Source organism: Microtus oregoni, unplaced genomic scaffold (assembly GCF_018167655.1).
Source record: "Microtus oregoni isolate MIOR12 unplaced genomic scaffold, Mior012 000000F_ref0000247, whole genome shotgun sequence".
In the NCBI taxonomy this organism is placed as follows: domain Eukaryota; kingdom Metazoa; phylum Chordata; class Mammalia; order Rodentia; family Cricetidae; genus Microtus; species Microtus oregoni.
This window is the reverse complement of record NW_024543059.1, coordinates 81,110,753-81,126,803: the sequence shown is the minus strand read 5'-3', so window position 1 is coordinate 81,126,803 and position 16,051 is coordinate 81,110,753. Positions and strand designations below refer to the sequence as shown.

The 16,051-nt window shown below is 46.6% G+C and overlaps 1 protein-coding gene across 1 annotated transcript; it reads right to left on the bottom strand.

The window, feature by feature from the left end:
* Positions 1–14,933: 14,933 nt before the first annotated feature.
* On the bottom strand, positions 14,934–15,545 carry LOC121452712 (glutathione S-transferase P-like). Its single transcript, XM_041658922.1, has one exon. The coding sequence runs from the start codon at positions 15,513–15,515 to the stop codon at positions 14,934–14,936; it is 582 nt and encodes a 193-aa protein (XP_041514856.1). The 5' UTR covers positions 15,516–15,545.
* Between the last annotated feature and the right edge of the window lie 506 nt (positions 15,546–16,051).

Below are 16,051 nucleotides of genomic sequence, written 5' to 3'. Positions count from 1 at the left end.
TCTTTGACAACCAGTAAAGGTTGCGGTTCTTTATTGTTTTAATGTACATAGACCGTGCACGGTCATTCATTGTGTGGTGTGTGGAGCAATGGTCAGAGATGGTGGTTCTGTATGATTAGGTCACCTGGTGACATCAGAGCCATCCTGGGTTGTGTAAGTAAACTCTATGATATTTGCAAAATGACCAAAGTGTGGATTTATTTCTCAGATCATATCCGGGTCGTTAGGGTCCAGGCTTGTATATTTCCAAAATTTCATTTAAAATATTCTCGCTTTGTTGGCCAGCCTTGTCTCAAACTCCTGGGCTCAAGTGATCGTCCTGTGCCAGGTTCGCAGGAGTGCGGACTAGAAGTGTATGCCACTGCAGAAATGAATAAAGCAGTGGGGATGTGAAGCGCTGCAGAGCAGGTGGTTCTCACTGCTAAACAAGAAGAGATCTTTATTAACTCCTTCGTTATGTTTTAGCCTGAGAATATCTTCTCTAAAATTGTGTAGTGCCTTCATCATTGCAAGTGAGTCCACCTGTCAATTTAGGCTGCCTTTTGTTTTCTTTTTCTTTCTTATTTTATTTTGAGACATGGTCTCTCTTTGTAGCCCTGGCTGGTCTGGAACTCGTTGTGTAGACCAGGCTGGCCTTGATCTCAGATTCAACTGCATGTGCCTCCTCGGTGTTGGAGCTTAAAGACACCCCACCCAATCTGGGCTTTCTCACACACACACAAGCTTTGGAACATAGCATTTGGCAGGACAAATGTGAATGCGGTGAGCTGGTGGTTCTTGCAGAGGTCCTAGGTTAACGCATGGCACCTAACAGTTACCCGGTACTCTTGGTACTGGTCCCCTGGTGATAAGTCTTGTCCTGTGGAGATAGTCTGACTTTTAAAGACTTTTAAATTTTATGTGCGTATATCTCTGTGTTTCTGTGTCTGGCGGGGGGAGGGGCATCCATGTGCACACGCATGTATGCCAACAGAGGCCAAGAGAGTGTCAGTTCCCTGGATCTGGAGTGAAAGGCAGGGTGAGCTGCCTGACTTGAGGTCTGGGAACTGAACTCTGGGACTGCTTAAGTGTAACTGCCGAGCCATCATCTCTCCAGGCCATCTTCCATATGCTCTAAAATACATTCATCCTTTCAACTCTGAAAGCTCTCAAGACCACGCCCTCAAATTACTCACCAGAAGCCTCCTGAACTGATACAAAGACTACAGCGAGCTAATTGAGCATTTCTCCTCAGCAGCCTATTAGGGGGAAAAAATCCTCCGTGGAATTTTTGGCACATTTGCCATCTAAGGCCCCACCAGCTACACTGTTTATCCCTTCCCTTAAAATAAAAGTGTTGGTGACTTTTCAAAAACATCGAAGTTGGGCTTTCCGAGCATTAACAAGAAAAAAGAGTACCTTCCAAAGAAAGGTGGTTATAACTGCTTCAATAATCATTGAGCATGTGTCCCCTGAATAACGTTTAAAATCAGACGGCTCTGACCCAGTTACAGGCGAGGATTAAAGAAATCTGCTTAGAGCTGAATTGTGTCCACCGGAACGGCTGCCAAGAGCAGTGCACTCCACAGCGTGTCCCTCAGAGAACCTCTGGCTGGCCGTGCTGCAAGCCTTTGATTTCTGTTCGACATGTAAACATAGATGTAACATACACGCACACACGTTCACAGCCTATTAATTTAGGTTTTCGGTTTTGCCAAACAACACGTACAATCATGCAGGACTTCATTGTTTGTGTCTATAACCCTAAAATTAAAAAAAAAGTCATAAAGTTTATTGTACATTGTAAGCCCATAATTTCCACTTATTCATGCATTTGTTCGTGTGTGTGTGTGTGTGTGTGTGTGTGTGTGTGTGTTTGGGGGGGAAGGAGAAAGAGGACAGGACAGTTGGCGGAGGGGGGCTGTGGCTTGGTACGTGGCATAGGACATCACAGTGGCGATCAGAGGATAACTTTGAGTGTCACTTCTTCCTTTACATGGGTCCCAGGGATTGAACTCAGGTCCAGACGGGTTACACAAGTGCTCTTATGCATGGAGCCATCCCACTGACCCCACCTATTTCTTCATCTTATTTTGTACAGTTTCAAATACTTAACATGAGAATTATGAAGATGTTACAGCAATACTTGTTAAGCTCAAATCTGGTTTCTTGGGAATAAGTCTTTATTTTGATTGAAAAGCAGAAAACTGAGCAGGGGAGCCTGTGTTTTCTCCCACCGGTCAGAAATGGTGACTCCGCCCATGCTTTCCCTAACCGCTGCATAGCTTATATTTATTCTCCATCTGTGCAGCCCCTCTCACATAGTACCTTCTGTTATCTATCACTGGTGAGTCCTTCCTACATGTCCTTAATTGCAGATACATTTACGGTCATGTCATCGCTCCAAGAGTAACATTCTCAGAAGCGGGAGGCTCATCCGAGGATTGGACAGGGGGTTGGCTTGTTTGTATCTTGGTTCTCATTAAGATAAACAGGAGAAGCTTTATAATTTTGCCTGGGTGCTTCCCCCAAAGGCTCCGTTTAGTAAGCGTGTGAAGAAAGCCACACCTAAAACACCTTAGCTGTTCTAAAAGAGTCAAGCAGTTGAGACATTCTGTTACTAGTACGCTTGATTCCTTTAGAGGTCGGCAGAATCGTCTGGGACATAGACATCCCTCTGAACTGGTTCTGTAACTGGTAAACTCACTAGATCCTGCCCTACGAGACGTGGTCTTTCCCTGGCATGGCCATTATATCAAGCCAGCCCCATGGTTCTGAGTCAATAACAAGCTTGGCAGCGTCAAACTGGACCTTGGAGTTCTGTCATTTGAGCCCATGAAATTATTGACTTAACCCGGGCAGGCCTAACCTCTTTTTGTAATTAGATTTTTTTTTTTTTTTGGTAAGGAGATTCTTGTCATTAAGATCATAGAGAAAATAAATACTTTGTTTTCATAGAACATTCCTTGTATTTTTATAGTCTTTCCTTGATTAAAACCAGATAAGTAGGGACAGGAGAGATGGCTTAGCGGTTAAGATCACTTGTTGATCTTGCTGAGGACCCAGGTTTGATTCCCAGCACCCACACAGTGTCTCATACCATCCATCACTTCAGTTCCACGGGATCTGGTGCCTTCTTCTGACCTCCATGGACACTGGGCATACACATGGTATGCAAACAGAGAGGCAGGCAAACACTCATACATGTAAATCTATTTTTTTTTCTTTTAAAAGTGGGTAACTATGTATTCAAATAAAAACTTCATGTAAGAGGTTGCAGAGCTGAGCCACCAGACTCAGCAGAAGCCCCCCCCAGAGTGACAGCTTCGTTTTGGTGTCCTCTCTGATGAGGTAATGGGTGTCAGTGGCATACATTTTACATACACCAAGCCATTAGCTTGCAAGATTTCTGAAGCCCCATGAGCTAGCTACCTGAACACACCAGCAAGCCTAGAGGCAGATGCTAACACTCCAGGGAAAGGCTGGCCTGTCTTTCCGATTTCTTCTGGGCTCTTTCTCAGTGTGGGAAAATGTGCCTCTGTCACCTGGAGAGCTGTTGACATAGACAGACCAGAAGGCCTCACTGAACAGCTTGGCCATCTTGCCCGGGAATCTGTGTGCTTCCCAGCTGGTTGATTCTGATCTGGGTACGATGAAACTTATTGAAAGTGTGCTCTGGCTTATAAATCCTGGCAACTGAAGGACCCCGCCTGCCTCAAGGCCTTGACAGCCAAGGCTATCATGGGAGTTTATTCATGATAAGCATTGTCTCACACGGTTTTATTTAAACCTTGTGTTTGTTTGCTCAAAAAATACATCTATTCAATAAACAACCTTATATATCCCTCGGATATGTTTTCTCCTGGTTGACGTTCACTCTTGGAGCCAGTGTTACCAAGGCCCTTGTTGGCATAATGTTGAAGCCACTAACCATTGGCAGGGCCAAGATTCAGGGGAGACATTGACAGGAAGGAATCAGGTTTACTCAATAGGTTGGTCCCAAATCAGATCAGAAGTGACCATCAGCCTCACAGCTGTATCTTGGGGAATTTAGGGACATAAAGGACTTTTGTATGAAGGAAAGGAAGGTGCCAGGAGATTATCCACAAGACACCGCCATGCTGCTGGGTGGTGATGCTGGGTGGCACAGCTTTAATACCAGCACTCTGGAGGCAGAGGCAGGCAGATCTATGTGAGTTTGAGGCCTGGCCTACAGAGCAAGTGCCAGGACAGGCTCCAAAGCTACAGAGAGAAACCTATCTCAAAAAAAACCAAACTCAAACATCCATGCTGAGAAGGCTCCACTGCCCAGTGTCTGTGTCTTTATTACTATGGATCTCAGCCTCCTGCATATGTTTTATTTATCTATCTATCTATTGTTTTTTCTAGACAGGGTTTCTCTATGCAGCCCTGACTGTCCTGAAACTCATCTTGTAGACCAGGCTGGCCTCAAACTCCAAGATCCTCCTGCCTCTGACTCCCTAGTGCTGAGATTAAAGGTGTGCACCACCACACTGCATGTCCTCCTTCATTTAAGAAAAATAGACATGTTAGTTTCTTGCAAGTTGAACCTCACACTAATTTACATGTTTTTGTTTTTTTTATTTTCTGCTGTTGTTATTACTGATGTAAAATACTGCAGACTAGGGAAGAACATTACACTGGTCACCAAGCAGGCCAAAAGATTACGAGTTGGAGGCTAGCCTCAGCTATATAGTGAATTTGAGGCCAGCCTGGGCTACTTGACAATGTCTTTTAAAAAATGAGAAAGCAAGCCGGGCAATGGTGGCGCATGCCTTTAATCCCAGCACTCGGGAGGCAGAGGCAGGCGGATCTCTGTGAGTTTGAGACCAGCCTGGTCTACAGAGCTAGTTCCAGGACAGGCTCCAAAGCCACAGAGAAACCCTATCTCGAAAAACAAAAAACAAACAAAAAAAAAAAAAAATGAGAAAGCAAAAACTAAATAAATAAAGACAGTGGGGGACACATTTGCCTATAGGCCCAGTTTAGAACTCAAATCTTGAGAACTGCAAGCACACGGACAGTTTGTAAAACCATTCCAGCCTTTTCCTCTGTCTGAATGCTCAGTGTGCTAACCAGAGTTCATCGTGACAGTTTCTGAACTTGGAGAACATAGGAAATTGGGTCTTCTGGCACTGACTTAAACCACAGACAAGTTGCCAAGGTGAGTGAGTCACCCAAAGGTCCGGAGGAGTTGGTCATCCACCGCCAGAGAGGGGTTTAGGATGGAACGCTGCGGAAAACAAATGACTCAGTTTCCCCTCTTGGAGAATGAGCCGGGCCAGCTGACTGCTTTTCCTATTTGAATAAAGAGACCTAAACCAGGACGGGTCCATGCTGGTCCCAGATGGGGAGCTCGCCCTGTCCCCTGTGCTGGGTGCGGGATATGCTCGCTCTTACTGAGACACAGGGGAGCTGTCTGCAGAAACCTGTGACGTGATGGGCCAGGAAGGGGAGACCCAAGTCAGAGGAAGAGTCAACCTGCATTTCCTTCCCGCTTTGGTCAGGTCATGTGGTGGGAAAGGATGAGAAAGCTGCGTTTCCCTACCAGCTGTCCTCCAGTGGCCATCAAAACTCTTTGGAATGTGTTTCCTCATCTCTGAAATGCAAATAGTTGCTCTCGCTGAAGGGCGTTTGGGAAGGACAGCTGAGTTAGAGTACCTGAGTTAAGGCACATTTTAGACCTTTGAGAATGTGGGTGAGGGGGCCCGGGGAGATGGCTCAGTAGATAAAGACGGGTTCTGATCCCATGTGAGGACCAGGTGTGCGGATCCTCAGAACCTCTGTAAAGCAAGTCATGGCGGCCCGCGTTTGTTATACCAGGAAGGTCGTGAGCCAGCTAGCACTGACCGACTTGTATCAGACAAGGAAGAAGGCAAGGACCAACACCCAAGGCTGGCCTCCTCCCACAAGTACAGCCTGATACTACTGTTCCACACTCACACACCACACACACATCATATACACTCACACCATATACATACACACACTATACACATACACACACACACACCTTACACATACACTATACACATACACACTATATACTCATCTCTCACACAGACACCATAAACACACAAAATGTAAAGTCTTTTTGGTGCCATGAAGTAACTAGAGGAACGGCGGTGGCTACTGCATCACAGAAATGAAGCCGATATAAGTGTTTGTGCTTGCAGTTTGAGAGGAAGTAGTAAGAATCTGAATGGAGTTTTTTGGTTTCACGGTGTGGTAGTTTGAAAGAAAATGGCCCACCAGAAGGAGTGGCACTATTAAGTGTGGCCTTGTTGGAGGAAGTGTGTCACTGTGGAGGCTGGCTTTGAGGTCCCGTGCACACTCAAACCACACCCAATGTTTCAGACCACTTCCCATTGCCTGTGAGGAAAGATGAAGAACTCTCAGCTCCCTCTCCAGCACCGTGTCTGCCTGCATGCTGCCACACTTCCCGCCATGATGATAATGGGCTAAACCTCAGAACTGTAGCTCCAGCCCCAATCAAATGCTTTCCTTTGTAAGAGTGGCGTAATCACAGTGTCTCTTCAGAGCAATAGAAACCCAACCTAACACACGTGGGTGTGTTTTCACATCTGCAAAGCTGGACCTGCACTTTAAAAGCCCAGCCATATTTCATTGATTTTAAGACATTAGGCAGTACAGGCGTCCACAGTACCGGGAAAGAACAGCAGCCCTTGGTGCCCACTTTACCATCACTCCTGTGCTGCCTGAGAAGTGTCTTCCAAAGAGTGCTGTGCCTCCTGTTAGAACACGAGATAAGAGTGCGTGAAAAAGCACATTTCACAACCTGGCCATAGTAACCCACACCTTTAATCCCAGCACTTAGGAGGCAGAGGCCGGTGGATCTCCATGAGTTCGAGGCCAGCCTGGTCTACAGAATTCCAGGACAGCCAGGGCTGCACAGAGAAACCCTGTCTTGGGGTGGGGGTGGGAACTGCATTTCAAGAGCCCAATGCTCTGATGGATTCTAGGGGCAGGCAGCCCCACAGACCTGTTATTCCCAGGATTATTGTTTAGGACCAGCTAACCATGGTAAGTGAATCAGTTTGACATAGGCTGGTGGCACACACCTGTAATCCCACAATCTGAGAGGGTCAGGTTGAGGGGTGCTACAGGTTCAAGGCCATCTTAGGGTATGCTGTGAGTTCTAAACCAGCCTGGACTACATAGAGAGAGACCTTTATAACAAGGGGATCCACTTAAATCAAATACAGGAAAGTCAGATCTTCCACGGATAAGGTAAACAGAGTTACAGAGAGTTGATGCAGGCAGACTGGAGACCCATAGGAGCCCCAAAGCTGCTGCTGGCTGCTCCAGTAGTGGCCTGAGGCCCATTGATATCTCCCCCAGGTTCACTCTGCCCTCCCACCCCTTACTTTAGCTGAGTGAACATGGAAAACAATTTGAACCAAAGGAGTCTTTGCTTTTGAACTTAAGAAACTTGTGTTTTACGATCTGCTACACTGTTCACACAGGGCCCCAGTGTCACTTTGAAAAGCCAAAGTCTGCCTTTAAAATCCCTGACCTCCTATCCTTCAGAGGAAACGCCCAAGGACTCTGAGGCCTGTCTGTCTAGCCCTGGTGTTGTAACCCTCAGTTTAGGCTCCCTCTGCCCTTCGCTATTTCCTCCTAGGCTGCTGAGCAGAGTTTGCTGTGGTTATGGTAGCTGTTGGCTTTACAGCTCGGGTTCTTGATCCACCATTGCACGGCTTTCACTTCAGGCCTCTTAAGACATCTTTGGGAGGCTGCTGGGGCCTGCTCTGGCTGCGACAAAGAACTGTGTGGTCTTTCACTTTGAGGGACTGTCCCATCTTTCTCCAAATGTATTTTGCAACTTCGACAGCACTTCAGAGAAAAATAAGCATCTTCTGTTAGAACAAAAACCTTTCTGGTCTACTGGAGACCTTGTCCCTCCTCGTTTTAATAGACACAAATAGGAGTATCAAGAATAACACTTTTAGCCGGGCGGTGGTGGGGTGCGCCTTTAACCCCAACATTCAGAAGGCAGAGGCAGGAGAATCTCTGAGTTCAAGGTCATCCTGGTCTACAGAGCTAGTTCTAGGACAGCCAAAGTTGTGTCTTGAAAAACCTTTTTTTTTTTTTTTAAAGACAGGCTCTCTTGTCTATACTGGGCTTGCCTGGAACTTACTACATAGCTGAGGATGACCTTAAATTTGTAATCCTTCTGCCTTCACCTTCTAAGTGCTGGGCTTAGAGCTGTGCTACCACCACACCCGGTTTACTTGGTGCTGGGCATCAAATCCACTAAGCAAACACTCTATCCACTGAACTACACCCCCAAGAATAGCACTTTAAAAATATAGATTTATATTCACAACTGTAGGTGAACTTTTCTGTCCCATCAACCCACTCCCCAGTAACCACAAAGAGGCTTAATATTAATTATAAATGCTTGACCAATGGCTCAGGTTGGTTACTCACTCTTACATTTTAAATTAACGCATATTTCTTATCTATGCTCTGCCACATGGCTCAATCAATACCTTTTCTCGGTACTGCAAGTCAGTCTCCTGCTCCCTCTGCATCTCCTCTTGACTCCTCAGACGACTCCTCCTCCTCTTCTTCATGCTCTCTCTTTTTTTCTGCAAGTCCCACCTAACCTGTACCCGCCCGGCTATTGGCCAGTCAGCTTCTTTTTTAACCCAATCACAGTGACACATATCCACACAGTGTAAAGGAATATTCCACACACGACAACTGTTGATGCCTGGAGGAGGCTCAGTCCCATTAAGTTATCTGGAGGAGACAGGCTCTAAGCCAAGCTGTGCAGTGAGCCTCAGGTCTCCAGCTTTCCTGAGCTGTCACCCATCCTGGGTTGGGCTTGGTGATGTCCGTCAGTCTGCGAGTCATTTCTGCGCCTGTAAACTACCCCCTCTCCCATGCTCCTGTAAATAATCCCAGAAAACTCACTGGATCACAAAGAATATATATACATATGCATATATACATATGTATATATATTCCTTTTGTGTGTGCCTGAGTACGTTTATATGCACCGCATGCATTCAGGGACTCAAATAAGTCAGCAGCAGTGTCCTATCCCCTGGAACTTGAATTGCAAGCATTTGTGAGCCCCATGTGGGTGCTGGGAATGGAACCTAGGTCCTCGGCAAGAGGAGTAAGTTCATCCAATCTCTGAGCCATCTCTCCGGCCCCCGAAAATAACACTTTTAAGATAAGCTAACAAAGAAATAGAGGCTAGAATTTCCTTCATCCATAAGCACAGAAGCATCTTCCACGCTGTTATCCGTGGGGTTTCCTGGGATAAACGGCAGGGGCCACGTCTACCTGAGCTTCCTGTTGATGCTTCCATGATTGTTTTTGCATATGTTAAAATGATCATGTGACATTCCCACTGGGGCGGAGCTGGAAATGAGACCATGCTGAGGACAAGGCCAACACAGCCTGTAGCTCAGCTTCTAACACTCTTCTCTCTTCTGCTTGTTGGCCTCCCGGAATATTCGAGAAAGAGACAGATTCATGGGGGCTAGTCTGAGTCACTAGAGAGGGAGGGAGGGAAGGCTGCGCTGAAATCAAGTTCTCTCTCTAGGGAGAGGGTTTCTCCCTCTGACACATTTAATGGAAGGAACCTGAGAACAAATTTCAGGCTTTCTTTGTCAGGCTGAGCAGACAGGAATTAGAAACATAGTTTCTCACTGCGTTTGCACCGCCTAGCAAAATGCTGCCTCGGTACTTTCCGTTTTCCTTCTGTTGTTGCCAAGACCCAGGTCAAATGGCAAATGGCAAACAGACAGAGTTTGTAGTCAGTTTGTCATTAGTGGGGAAGCAGAGACTAGCGTTTCTTGCCACTTGTTTGTTGCGAGGCGGTGGGAGCCATGTTTGAAGCTGTTGTTGAAAGTCATGCGGGCACCTGCAAGTCTAGAGTTTTTGGAGAAGTCCCTTTCTGACCTCCCGAACACAAATTCCCCCGAACAGAGGCTGCCTTTGCCTGTGAGGCTCACACTCCTAAGCTCAGCTTCTTTAACTCATTCATATTAAACGGATCATTAAAAAGAAATTGGTCTGAACTAGTGGGGGGCTCTGCTTCTTAAAAATTCTTTCAAGTGTCCGTGGGTGGTGTCGCTAGCTTTAGAACGTGTGAACCCTGGTGCACACCGACAGCTGAGTTTAGCCCCACTCCCTACCCCCACACAGGGTTCAGAGCTTTGGGGCTGACCCTAGAAGTGTGGTTTCTCTGGGTTTCCAGGCCGGGCTCAGTGAGCTGCTCAAGAGGCCCCATGGTGAGTGATAACAGGGCAGACTGATGTTCTCCTGTGAGTTGCTCCCCCACACGCCCTTAAACTGCTTATCTGGCAAGTTCTACATCATGTGCGTAATACCCAGAAAATGGAAAGACCTCCAGGCTCCGAGTCTTTTCTGAGCGTCAAGCCAGCAAAACTCTAAATACTTTTGGAATGAACAAATGAAAACCATTGGGGCTGTCAAGCCGCCTCCTGCTTTGTGATAACCCTTGGTTTAGCTTCTCTGCCAAAGCAGAGTTCTTCACATAGGGGAATATGTCTGCCTTCCCGACTCCTGAAATCCCGGAAGCCGTGCGAGGTCTGGATCATTTCCTCCGCTTAGTCTGATCCGCTAGAGCTTGGGTGACAGGAGAACCCCTCGTGCTACCTGTTTCGCTGGACACAAAAGTTGGACCAATTACAGAGAAATAAGAGGGTCTGGAGGAAACTGGCCAAAGTGCACCCGGTGCCTCTGGAGCCAGCACCAGGTAGCAGAGGTCACAATCTGACCTACAGCGAGGCCTCATGTCCCAAGGGTCAGCAGGTCTCTCTGCAAAGGGTCCAGCAATCTCGAACCAGAAAGAATGGCAGATGGGAAGAGACTGCTGTTGGCTCTGATTATTGGGTTAAAAGATGAAGATGAACTGATCAACTACAACAGTTCTCTGTAATCGTCCAACAAACGACACGAATATAGGGGTGGGGGAAGAGAGCCGATGGGCTGAAGCATTTTCCCCTCGGCTCTGGCACGCTGTGGAGAAACAGCTCTTCATCAGATGGCTAAACAAACCCTTTGAGAAGAAAACCAAAGAAGTCGAAAGAACGACGAGCTAATTCCTCACGTCTGTGACCAGGATTTCCACGGATCTCATCTAGTGCCCCGTTTACCTCACACTGAAGGCAAGGGCTGCGGAGCGAGCCCTGTGGGACCCTGCCCTGCTTCCTTCCCGAAGCTGCACCTGTGCTCGGTTGGCCTCCTTTCCCACCACGTCCGTGGAATGTGAGATACCCTTCCCTTGCCCAAGGCTAATTCCTCCCCGCTGCCTTCCTCGGGACCCAGCAATCACCTGGCAGGGATGTTCAGCATCTTTCTTTCAACTGGCTTTCCCATGTATGAGAAAGGCCAGTCTCCCCCGTCCTAAGGGGAATGAAGGCCCCCCTGACCTGACGTGCCCCCTAACTACTGTGTCCCCCACTCTTCCCCGTCTCAGTCCAATCGTATGAAAGAGTAGCTACTGTGTCAGTTTACCTCTCCCGTTCTGTGACCCTCTGAGGTCTGGTTTCTGCCTCCTGTTAAAACTATTCTCTTCCTGGTCAGCCGTCAGACCCGATGTGCGGTTTTCAGACTTTTCCCCACTTAACTTACTTATTTATTTATTTATTTATTTATTTTTTGAGTCACTTGGTTCCATGATCGACTTCCTTCTCCTTGACATGTTTCTCTTTCCATGGTGTTGAAAGAATTCCTCTTTCCGGACTCCTCACCGTCTGTCCCCCCCCCCCCTCATCTGCCCTTACTGGGTTGTCTTCCTTCACCTGTGTTTAACTAGATTGTTGAAATATCACATTCATGCATACAAGTCCTCAAGATGGACACAAACTGAGCGTGCCCGTGTGACAGGTACCCAGGACAGAGGGCAGACTGTGCCTAACCTGCCTAGAAACACACCAGGTATCCTTTCCAGTCAGTATCTTAAGAGTTGCCACCGTGCTTCCGAACGTCGTTGCTGCCTGAGCTTAAACTCTATGCGAACCTAGGCGGTGAAGACTTTGTTTTGAGCTTTGTTGGCCTAGCATTTGTGTGGGGAAGAAGTGTCCATGGGTTTAAAGTGAGATCTTGTTCCCCCTGCTGTAAGAGAGTTGATGGAAAGACTAGAACGCAGTTAAGGGCAGGCAAGATGGTTTGGCAGGGAAAGGTGGCTGCTGGCAAGTCTGATGGCCTCAGGTTGTTCCCTGGGACCTACGTGGTGGAAGGAATGGAAGGGGAGAACCTACTCTTGGGAATTGTTTTCTGACCTTGTCACGCATGCTGTGGCACGTGGAGCGTGAGCGTATGCGCGCACACACACACACACACACAAACACTACACATGCATATATACATATACACACTGTCTCTCACACACACTAAACAACAGCAACAGAAAAAGAATGGGCGTTAGTTCACTTATCCATTCTTCTGTGATGGACATTTGTAAAATCTCTGGATTTTACTTTTGAAAAGGAAGACCATGGTGAAGAAATGCGTGCCTGAGTTTTAGAAGAGCTGTCCCTTCTGACGCCCCTGTGGTGTTGCCCAGAGGAGTCTGGGAATTTGGAGGATGAGTAAGCCAAAGACCGTTTAGATGTAAAAACAGTAAATGTTTCTTCTCTCCCGATAAGAAAGAAACTCGAGGAATGTTCAGGTTCATATTTTTTTCAAGCACAACTTTTATAAGTTAATTTTTGTTTATGTTTTTGTTTTTCAAGACAAGGTTTCTCTGTGTAGCCCTGGCTGTTCTGGAACTCACTTATTGACCAGGCCAGCCTTGAATTCACAGGGATCCGCCTGCCTCTGCTTCCTGAGTGCTGGTATTAAAGGCATGCGCCACCACCACATCAGGCTTATAAACTGAATTTTTATATCTGCACTTTAACCCAACAATAGCAAAAATCTGGAAGTCCAAAATCTTTTCAGGCAAGAAAGAGTATGTTATTGCCAGCTGATGTACAAAATTCTGATCAGAGTGATTTAGTTAGCAAAATACCTTTTTGTTTTTCTGCTGAGGACCAGTGATTTTGTACAATGACTAGAGACTTGAAATTAAATACGTTTGCTCACTAATTTCTTGTGTGTGCGTGTATGTTTCAGAGTAGGTTCACATGTTTGTGCATGCTGATGGAGGTCAAAGAAAAGTTCAGGCCATTTCTTGGTCACTGTCTGCTTTGTTTTTTGAGACATTGTTTCTGTGGGCCTCAGCAAGTAGGATAGGCTGGCCAACAGACCCCAGGGGTCTGTCTGTCTGTCTGTCTCTCTTCTCTTCCCCAGTGCTGGGATAATGACCTCATGCCACCGCATTTGGCGTTTCTAGAGTGGGTTCTGGGGACTGAACAGATTCTTGTGCTTGCGTGGAAAACCCTGTCATTCCTTTCTGTTTCATAACAATGAGTAATGGCGCCTGGACCTTTCCAATGACACTGTAAATGTTCTTAGTAAGACGAAGTAGGAAACGGACCTGCTATTCTTGTTTCGACAATGGATCAAATCAAAGAGATCTGCAATGGCTCCAGGCTGCAAGGCTCATTATAAATACATCATAGCCAAGTCAGTGAGACCCTGTCTCCAAAAAGGAAGGCGGAGAGCAACTGAGGAACACACCCGATGGCCTCCTTGTATATGAACACATATGTGTCCATTCTCACACATACATACACACACCTACATAAACACATGCATACACTACACTTACACACACACACACACACACACACCTTGTTGGGTAAGAGGACAGACAATGTTGGTTAAAAGATGAAACTGAGCTACACGGATGTAGGTTAGTGTTGAACTGTTCAGGTGCCCCGCCCTTCCTGTTCTTGATAACACAGCAGTCACTTTAATTTAGTATAAATGTTCAAATGTTTAGGTGAATAACATAGTTAGGAAACCGAAGTGATGCGCCCCCAAGAAAATGGGGGCAATTCCACATTTTCATGCTTTTTTTTTTTTATTCTCCAAAGTCACTCTTTCTTATGGGACTTTTGGAGATTATGTTTTTAGAGAAAAATCCTCTCCACTATGCCAAACGGTTCTGAAGCATTCATGGCTTCTCTTTGGTGATAAACTATGTGCTATTGCATCCCCTTCTAAACACAAAGGGAAAGACTGTTTATACCTTCGCTCTGGGACTCTTGCAAGGCATTCTGGTAGTGCTCAGGGACTGATAAGTGCATCTTAAACAAAATCAAAGTTGGAAACAAATATCACACTTTCCAACGTCTTGAAAGAGTCACTTAGTATAATTTAAAAGATTTTTAAGATTTCGTGTTAGCAGGTGTGTGTGTGTGTGTGTAATGAGTGCCTGTGTGGAGGGCAGGGGACAGTGTTGGAATCAGTCTCTCCTGCCACTCCGGGATGCTGGAATCAGACATGGGTCAGCAGACATGCATGACAAGAGCTTGTTCCCATGTAGTGGTCTCACCAGACCTCAACCCAAAGGCTTTCTATGTTTGGATGATCTATGAAGCTGCTTCAGCCCTGGGCCAATGTGCAGTGACCGACAAGGGCTGTAAGCCTGCCACCATCTATGATTGTGCTGTCAGCTGGCTTAACTGGTTTCGTCGGCCTTCTCATGTTATGTGCAGGAGTTGAAAGTATTGGTTGTTTGGAGTTCTGCTTCCTGCTTTAAAATTAATTTATCTTTCCATTTTTCCAAATGTAATATAAGAACATAAACATTGGGTGTATAATTGAAGAAGCACACTATCTTTCTATAAAGGTATTTACCATATAATATTTAAGTCACATTAAACAGCTACATATCTGTCTCCTCAAACATCTACCGTTTCTTTTTTTTTTTTAATTTATTTACTTTTATGTGCTTTGGTATTTTTTTTTTCTGTCTTACAAAATTTATTAGTGCTGGGGAAAGGAGGACAGGCAGCTCTGGTCTCTCCTGTACATTACTGCTTGCCGTTGCCATTGATGGGACGGTTCACATGGTCAGGGGAGGACAGGAAGGCCTTGATCTTGGGCCGGGCACTGAGGCGTGCCACATAGGCACTGAGCAGGGGAAAGTTGTCCAGGCACCCAGGGGCCAGGACCTGGTGGATCAGCAGCAGATCTAGCAAGTTGTAATCAGCGAAGGAGATCTGGTCACCCACGATGAAGGCTTTGCCTCCTTGGTTCTGGGACAGCAGGGTCTCAAAAGGTTTCAGGTGTCCAGGCAGGGCCTTCACATAGTCATCCTTCCCTTCCTCATATTTGGTGTAGATGAGGGTGATGTATTTCAGGCGAAGGTCTTCCACCCCATCATTCACCATATCCACCAGGGCAGCCTCCTTCTGATCTTTTCCATAAAGCCCAAGGGATCTACCCAGGTGCCTCAAGATGGCATTAAATTGGTACAGGGTAAGGTCTCCATCCTGAAACTTGGGGAGCTGCCCATACAGACAGATGAACTTGAGCAAGCCTTTCATCCAAGTATCTATGGACACCACCTCCTCCTTCCAGCTCTGGTCCTGGTCAGCCAGTAGTATGCGCATGGCCTCACAGCGCCCTCGAACTGGGAAGTAGACAATGGCATGGCTGCTGCGTAGATGGAGGCACGAATTCCGAGCTGCGTAGACGGTAACAGATCTTGGGTGTGGAAGCCAGCTGTGCTTTGGTATTTTGCCTGCAGTTGAGTCTGTGTGATAGTGTCAGAGCTTGGAGTTACAGACAATTGTTAGCTGCCATGTGGGTACTGGGATTTGAACCTGGGTCCTTTGGGAAAGCAGTCAGTGAATTTAACAAACCAACCATCTTCCCAGTCCCACATCTACCATTTCTTACACCACTACTTCTCCTCCTTTGCTTCCTCCTCCTCCTCCTCCTCTTCCTCCAAAACAGCATTTTCTGTAACCTAGACTGGCCTTGAACTTACTAGACAGACATCAATAACTTGTTATTCCTACCTCTACCTCCCCTTTGCTGGGATTACAGTCATTCTCCAAGGTGTCCGGCTCCCTGCTGTGCTGAGGGTCAAGCCCAGGGCTCTGTGAATGCCAGGCAGTCAGGCCACAAGTTAAACAACAGTCCA